The sequence below is a fragment of the Natator depressus genome, chromosome 27 (genome assembly GCF_965152275.1).
Source record: "Natator depressus isolate rNatDep1 chromosome 27, rNatDep2.hap1, whole genome shotgun sequence".
NCBI lineage: Eukaryota > Metazoa > Chordata > Testudines > Cheloniidae > Natator > Natator depressus.
Window position 1 is genome coordinate 1,084,432 of NC_134260.1, and position 8,945 is coordinate 1,093,376.

Sequence of the window (8,945 nt, forward strand, 5' to 3'; positions counted from 1 at the left end):
GAAATTAGTAACATTTTGCCTCCATTACCCTTAATCTCCATCCCCTCAGTTTCGTTTCCTGTTTTTGTGAGCAGGGCACTGGCACAGAACACATTACACGGTTGTATTTCTCATAGTGGATCTGCACCTTTTGCACAGATTTCCAGGCTACTTTACAAAACACAGAAATGATATACTATGAAATATTTTGTTTTGAAATGCAAGAGTCAATCAATATAGCACAAGAACAGATCTACACAGACACACCCCTAGAGCCCCAACCAGGGGTATTCTGCTACCCAAGATCCATAAACCTGGATATCCTGGATGTCGCATCATCTCAGGCATTGGCACTCTTAAACCAGGATTATCTGGCTATTTGGAGTCTCTCCTCAGACCCTAAGCTACCAGCTCTCCTAGCTATCTTTGAGACACCACCAACTTCCTGAGGAAACTACAATGAATTGGTGATCTTCCTGAAAACACTATCCTGGCCACCATGGATGTAGAAACTCTTTACACCAATATTCCACACGAGGATGGACTACAAGCTGTCAGGAACAGTATCCCTGATGAGGCCACAGCACATCTGGTTGGATGAGCTTTGTGACTTTGTTCTCACCCACAACCATTTCAGATTTGGGGACAACTTATACCTTCAAGTCAGCAGCACTGCTATGGGTACCCACGTGGCCCCACAGTATATCAACATTTTTATGGCGAACTTAGAACAACGCTTCCTCAGCTCTCCTCCCCTAGCGCTACACTGATGACATCATCATATGGACCCACGGGAAGGAGGCCCTTGAAGAATTCCACCTGGATTTCAACAATTTCCACCACACCATCAACCTCAGCCTGGACCAGTCCACACAAGAGATTCACTTCCTGGACACTACAGTGCAAATAAGTGATGGTCTCATAACCACCACCCTATATCTGAAACCTACTGACCGCTATACTTACCTACATGCCTCCAGCTTCCATCCAGGACGCATCACACCATCCATTTTCTACAGCCAAGCCCTAAGATACAACCACATTTGCTCCAATCCCTCCGACAGAGACAAACACCTACAGGATCTTTATCAAGCATTCAGAAACAGATTGACAGAGCAAGACCGGTACCCAGAAGTCACGTACTACAGGACAGGCCCAACAAGGAAAGCAACAGAACGCCACTGGCCATTACGTACAGCCCCCAGCTAAAACCTCTCCAGATCATCATCAATGATTTACAACCTATCCTGGAAAACGATCCCTCACGCTCACAGACCTTGGGAGGCAGGCCAGTCCTCGCTTACAGACAGCCCCCCAATCTGAGGCAAATACTCACCAGCAACTACACACCACAGAAACACTAACCCAGGAACTAATCCCTTTGCCTACTCTGTCCCAATATCTACTCTAGCAACACCATCAGAGGACCCAGCATCAGCCACACCATCAGGGGCTCATTCACCTGCACATCTACTACTGTGATATATGCCATCATGTGCCAGCAATGCCCCTCTGGGAGTGGACTACATCCACCCTGACTGAGTTGGCCTTGTCAACACTGGTTCTCCCCTTGTAAGGTAACTCCCTTCTCTTCATGTGTCAGTGTATCTATGCCTGTATCTGTAATTTTCACTCCATGCATCCGAAGAAGTGGGTTTTTTTTACCCACAAAAGCTTATGCCCAAATAAATCTGTTAGTCTTTACGGTGCCACCGGGCTACTCATTTTTGTAATCAATATACAGCCACCTTGGAATTATTTACGTTACATTACACAGATAAACCTCTCAGATTCCTCTCTGCGAACACACTCACCTCACTGTCTCCATTCTTAGTCTGAATCCCAGACTGTTCCTGTGCTGTCGTCCCTCTTTCCCCCCCCCCCCCAGCCTATTTCCTACTCTCTCTGGAATTTCTGCCCTATTTCCAATAAAGCCATTAACATTTATAATCTACATTTTCCATTCCTTCAGTCCCCTTGACAGCTTCCCCAGCTACTCTTCTCATTCCCCTGCCCTGTAGGATGCAGGAGCTATTTCAGGCCTTATTTTCCTGCAGCTCTCAATGCCTCCTCCCTTCTCTCATTCCTCCAACTGATGCTCGGCTCTTTCTTCCTGACACCAGCGGCCACCCTTCTTTTCTTTCCCTCCAGGAAACTACTTCCATCCCAATCAGCTCTCAGCCCACTCCTGCAGCCATCACTTCAGTCACTCAACCTCATCTTCATCCAGCACCATAGTCCTTCTGATCTACCAATTTCTGAGTTGGCACCCATCTCTCTCAGCAACCCTGCTTCTCCACACCCCCTATTAAACTATCTTTCCACAACATTCAGTCTATTACTATCTCCTATTACTCTCCTGCTCTCAGCCCAGTCCTTCCTGAACTGACCTCCCTCCAACGTTTAGCTATGATTTCCACCCTCAGTCAACAATTTTGTTTCTCTTTCACTCTGTGCATCTAACAATCCCCAATTCCAACCCTCCTCTGTAATCCATTTCCTCAGCAGAGCATCTACAAAGAAAGCAAGACCATGCAGATTTCCTCTACATTTAGTCCTTTGTCAATTGTGAAATGCTAAGCAGTTCTCTTGACTTATGCCTACCCATCCTTCACTGACTCCAACCCCATACTGTCGATCTAATGCCCCACTTCCATGCCAACTGGAGAGTCTCTCCAATTGCTTTCCAAGAAAAAAAAACCTGATACCATTTACAGAGAATTTTCCTATATTGCTCCTTTCCAAACACCCATCTTCCTTTGGCCTCCTTACTAACTCCAGAGTATCCCTCTTGTCCTCGTCCAACCATTAAGTGTTCCCTTCACCCATCTCCTCTTACATACCCCCACTGCCTCCACTTCCTCTCCCAACTCTTTTCAACATGTTCGGCAATGTGGCTTCTGCCTGCTCCATTTTAAGACTATCACCAAGATCCCAAATAAGCTGCTCACAGCGAAGTCTCAGGGCCTCCTCCATGACCCCTCTCTCACTTTTATCATCCCCCATGTTGTTCAATGCCTATTTTAGATTGTTTGATCTTTGGAGCAAGGTCTTGCCTTTACCAAGCTCAACTATGGCACCACAGGAGTAGTAACGACAAGCGGCCAAACTGACAGCTAGTATTAGCTCATAAACTGTATTGAGGGCTATGGTGTTGCACCTGCTGACATTAGTACAGAATCTGGCCCCAAGTCTCAAATATTTGTTTAACATTAATTGGTTGGAGAGCAATCCACACAAAGGCACCCAGCAAAAATCCAGGTATCCGCTTTCTAAATTGCCAGGCAATGCAGTGCTCAACAAAATAAACTGTAGGTTTTTAACTAAGACCCACTTGTACACTACAGAGATGCACAGATCCTGAAACTAATCTGTTCTTGTTGCTGCACACCTCTGTGAAAGAAAGACTTTTTAAATAGCCATTGGAAACAGCAGTGTAGGTAGGCTTCTAAAGAGAATATTTAGAACAAATTAATTTAGCTACCACACTAAATCAATCAGGGAAAGAAGTTACTTTCTTTTTGATTCTAAGGTCATTATTGAATATTGCTTATCAAAAATTAAGAAAGTGCAGACTGGTGAGTGTTTTTACATCTGCTCAACTACAAGGTAACTTTTCACAGTATATGTTGCAATTAAAAGGTTCAAAATATTGAATTGCTTCCTCTTCTACTGAGTTTACTACACCCCAAACTTATACCTGGAGTGACCCTAATCAGAGTTCAGAAAAAAAATGTAGAAACGTGCTTTCATAAGATGCAGTTATCTTGAAAGCTAAAGATGAGTGCAACTGAGAAACTGCAAACAAGACTAAATGTCTTAATATGAAACATTCTTAAGGAGGGATGCGATTAGAACAAACTACTAGGAATTAGGATTCCTGGGCAATATTCCCCACTCTACCACCAATTCAGCGTGACCTTGGCCAAGACACTTCACTTCATTTTCCCCCACGAATACAGTTTTCTTTATAGCCGTCCACTTTAATATTCTCAGTTTTCTGTAACCTCTAACTGAGAGCCGAATTATTCCATGCTAGGTCTCTTCCCAAAGTCAACTGATACCCACCCACCACCTCCAACGGAAAGTTTAAAGGCATGAGAGAAAATTCCTCCATCAATTTGCAATTTTTGGGAGAGGCTAGGAAAAGTAGTCCTACCACACTGTAACAACGTTAACCTCCCTTTATTTTTTAAACAGGGCTGCACCAAAAACTAGAAACTTGGCATAGATGTAGTCCTCACTAAGGACTAGTATCTTTTCTTAGTTTTATAGGAAAATAAAATTGTGTCTGAATAATGATTTCTGAGCATGATCAGCTGATTCTAGCAGACGGTTAATGGAGATCTGCCTCCTTTTTGACATTACTACACATTTTCACAGCATGACAAGAACAGAGAAATGAAGCAATAACAGGACTTGCTGAGACAATTTTCATGAAGGAAACTGTCTCACTGAAGTCAAAAATTCTCCCTTAACAGGAAAGCAAGAAAACTGCAAGCAAAGAAAAAATTCTGGAACCCATGCTTTTAGGGTCTGAACAATTTTTTGGCTGAATTCTGCAATATTTTTCATGATCTACATGGTTTTCAAAAGATAAATAGAAATCTGCCTCCAATCAAAGGTTGAAATCCACCCCACCCATCCCCCCCAGAAAGGAACTTGAAAGTCTAATTGGATTGTTTAAATATTAAGTATTTTTAATTTTTAAATTGAGAAAGAAAACAAGGAAATTATGCAAAAAAAATTATGTCAGTGGAGCATTTAAGCGCACGGTTAAAATTCACAAAAAGTCAGAAAATGCAAGAGCTGACAACCCAACAGCAAAGTCAAGTCAACTAGGTTTGTACATTTTATTTTCCATTCTTATTGTTTCTAAACAGATAGCTTAGCATCTTTTATGTAGTAAAACATACAATTATATACAGATACACAGCATGACTGAATTACTGTTGTATTTCCTTGTTGTTTTTAAATGAATAATCTTAATGCATTAACTAGATTTGTGTGGGTTTTGATTTGTTGTTTATAAACAGGCTTTAGGCTTCTTGGATGAAAGCCAGTATTATATAAGTGCAAAACATAATTTCAAGAACCTTAAATCAACATAAAGATGACCTCATACGTAAAAGCTAATCAATATATGCTCTCTAATTGTCATTCACCCTGAATAATTATTATATGTTTTATTATAAGCTAGAATCTTTCATTATGCTTCGGCTAGGGAATACCAATTATCATTTCCTCCAAAACAATAATGCCAATTTCTTTTTAAAATACATATTCATTTACTTTCAAACAGTATTAAAAAATTCAGTTTAACACATGGCAGCAAATGTTAATTTTACGGAATGAATGAATCAATTAATTTTTATACAAGAATAAAGAATGCTCTTTCCCCATAGGTTAGGAACCTTAGCACATGCTGAAGACAGCTGGAGAAACAGGGAAGGTTTCTTTTTGCTTTCCCCAAATAGAAGTGTAAATACCATTCTGTATGAAAGCAGGAAACAAGCTGAGAAGCAGAGAAGAACGTTAGGTAACCCAGTCCGGAAACTGAACAGCCTCTCATTAGAAATCCTGATCTGCTGTAGCATTCATCATGAATAACAGAATCAAAATGATCAAAGAAGAAAGCCAATTTAAACACACACTAATCTGTTGTTTTTGAAGGAGAAACTAAAATGACTGAATTTCTGAATAACTTCACTGTCAATGTTTAGGTTTTCTTTTCACAAGGATGTTTACCAACCTTTAAATTGTTTCAGTATATATTTGCTATATTGGTTTAAAAATTCTGTCTTAATTCCTCAATAATTTTAATTTCCTAATATTTAAATTGTACCCATTCCTAATTTAACTTCCTTCCATCTGCAAAGTTACATTTCTGAAGTCTTGTTCCACTTTATTAAACCCCTTTATAATTTGACTTCTTTCATTAGGTCACCTTGCCATCCTCTAGGATGAGAAGCAGCTCACCCCTCTTTAACCTTTAAGTATAATGTTAAAAATTATAATAATCCCAGCTTACACCTTCTTCACAAAAAGCTCTCCCCCCCACCCAATGAAAGAGAATTCAAAAGTGAACGACCATATTCTACATTAGGGCACAAAGCACAGTAATTTTATTTTGAGCTGAATTCTCTGTTAATTTTCTAGTATCCTTTTTATAGAAGGCTCATGACTGCAAGGATTTTCAACCATTGTTTTCATGCTCCATATGCTGCATAAACATTCCTGTGTATACTTGCTTTTGCTCTACCACTGTCAGACTTATTTAACAGTTATCTATGCTGAACTGCATTTTCCATTTACTACCCCAGTTACTTAAAGATCCCAAATCCCGCTTAATCTGGTTGCCTGAACACAGCTATTTTCATACCACTCTAAAAAAGGACCTGCAGTCTGATGGGGAAAAAAATGAATACCAGTATTCATCCCCTGACCCAAATTACCGTTGCCAGGATATGCAGCAGTAATGCAGCAGTTTCTTTGAGATTCAGGGGTTTCATTTTATGCAGGGAACAGGCAAACTCTAGTTAGTCTTATTCAATATTTTCCAGTGACATTGCTCAACAGTAAGATATTTGAAAGAACAAGTGTTGACAGATTTTAAGGCTCATTTCAGAAAGATATCAACTAATATACAGTGTTTTGTAATGAATGCTTAACATTTCCAGAAAAAACAACTAAATTATTTACCCCATTCCAGAAACTTCAATCAACAGACAAGCATACCCAGTGATAGTTTCTCTCTGGAAATTTCAGTGTCGGTCCTCAGATTACGTACTGTATAGCATTCATTCGAATGTTATTAATAGTAATAGTAAATTTATTTAATAATAAATTTGTTAGTCCCTAAGGTGCCACAAATACTCCTTTTCTTTTTATTAATAGAGCATCTCACTACCATGGCACTGCAGCAGCAGACATTTAAACCAATACAAAAATCAAGTACTAAAAAGCCAAACAAAGCATCAAGTAAATAATTAAAAACACAGATTAGATAATGTTTCTGAAGCACCATTTCTAACCCCCTCCCTACCCCACATCAACACTGACCCTCTCCAGGCAGCGAGTGCGCCTGCTGCAGGCACAGGCTACATCCTGCCAGAATCGCTGGCTGGACAGGTGGATTGTCTCTTCAGACTGAAAACCAGGATTTGGAAAGATGACCCAGGAGCTCACAAGCCACTTCAGTGGACAATGATCCCCATCCTCCAATATCATGGCCAGAGAGGGAAGGGATGGAGGGAGCAGAGGCTGGTGATACCTACATACTAAAGGGTCCAGAATGAGCCAAGGAAGAGCGTACAGACTAGCGAACTCTATGAGTTTGAGGACGCGAGGGAGAAGTGTGGACCCCCCTCAACCACACACACCCCAGAGGCCAGCGAACCCCTCACACTGGGTTCTCTGAGGGAGGAGAAGGGGAAATAGACCAGTGCATGCCTTCCCCCCTTCCCCAAATAGATTCTCTGCAGAAAAGGGAGAAAAGATGAATTCTCCCCCAGGCTGGGCTCCGGGGGGGGGGGGGGGAGCTGCAGCGGCCAAAGAACCCCCAACCTCTACACTGCGCTCGGAGGAAGAAGGGGGGCAGAAGGGCACAAAGGCCAGCGGGGCCCCCCCACTTTGGGCTCGGTCGCGGGGGGGGGAGGAAGAAGGGCGCAGATGTCGCCCCCCCCGTTGGGCTCGGCCGTGGGGGGGGGCAGAGTCCAGGAGCGCCCCCCCCCATTGGGCTCGGCCGTGGGGGGGCGGGAGCAGAGTCCGGGAGCGCCCCCCCCCGTTGGGCTCGGCCGTGGGGGGGCGGGAGCAGAGTCCGGGAGCGCCCCCCCCCGTTGGGCTCGGCCGTGGGGGGGCGGGGGCAGAGTCCGGGAGCGCCCCCCCCCCCGTTGGGCTCGGCCGTGGGGGGGCGGGGGCAGAGTCCGGGAGCGCCCCCCCCCCCGTTGGGCTCGGCCGTGGGGGGGCGGGGGCAGAGTCCGGGAGCGCCCCCCCCCCCCGTTGGGCTCGGCCGTGGGGGGGCGGGGGCAGAGTCCGGGAGCGCCCCCCCCCCCGTTGGGCTCGGCCGTGGGGGGGCGGGGGCAGAGTCCGGGAGCGCCCCCCCCCCGTTGGGCTCGGCCGTGGGGGGGCGGGGGCAGAGTCCGGGAGCGCCCCCCCCCCGTTGGGCTCGGCTGTGGGGGGCGGCAGAGTCCGGGAGCCCCCCCCGTTGGGCTCGGCCGTGGGGGGGGGGGGCAGAGGCCGGGGCCCCCCCGCGATCGCCACCTTCCGTCCCGAATTCGCGCCAGCCGGGGGGCGCAGGGGAGCGGGGCCGGGGCGGGCGGCCGGGCGTTACCTGGAAGTCCCGGTCCTCGTTGAAGCGGGAGAACCTGTCCGCCATTTTCCGCCCGTCTCCTCCGCAGCCGCCGCCTCCGCCCGGCTCGGCCTCGCTCCCAGCGCCGCGCGCCGCCGGCGGGAGCGCGCTGCGCCACCGCGCGGGAGCGCGCCCTGAGGCCTCCGCGCGCATGCGCGCTGAGCTGAGCGGCTGCCCCAAGGCTTTGCCCTCTCCTGCCCTGCCGTGGGGGGGCGGGGGCATGAGTGCGGGTCTGGGGCGGGGCGGCGGCGAGGGGCGGAGAGGGGCGTGAGCAGAGCCTCAGAGGAAGGAGGGCGGGCGGGAGGCAGGGGCCTGGGGCAGGGACATGGCAGGGGGAGGCTGGAGGGCAATTGGCGGGGGAGAAGATGGAAGCCATGGGGCAGTTTGGCCTTGTGGGGCTTGTCCCGGCCCCGCCTTCCCAGTGTCGTTGCCAGTGGGGCTGCTATTATTCATTATGGCAACAAAGCGTCCGTATTGCTGTCGCGCTGAGCACCCCAGTCATGGAGTATGGCTCCACTGCGCTCGGTGCTGTACAAACCGAACAAAAAGACAGTCACCGCCCCAAAGCGCGGACGAGCTTGTGCTCGCCCCAGCGCTGCCCCTCTGACGTTTTTTG

At 46.6% G+C, this 8,945-nt stretch overlaps 1 protein-coding gene across 4 annotated transcripts in view; it reads right to left on the bottom strand.

Annotated features, from left to right (window-relative positions):
- GPATCH8 (G-patch domain containing 8) overlaps positions 1–8,423 on the bottom strand; it is a 92,825-nt gene extending 84,402 nt beyond the window's left edge. For 2 of the 4 annotated variants that reach the window (XR_012636375.1, XM_074940416.1), the window contains exon 1: positions 8,312–8,423. Coding sequence is in view for 1 of the 4 variants with exons in the window: in XM_074940416.1 (XP_074796517.1) it covers positions 8,312–8,356 (45 nt within the window). In the remaining 3 variants the exon portion in view is untranslated. The remainder of the gene's footprint in view (positions 1–8,311) is intronic. The other 2 variants (XR_012636376.1, XR_012636377.1) reach the window with 1 other exon arrangement.
- Positions 8,424–8,945: the final 522 nt, after the last annotated feature.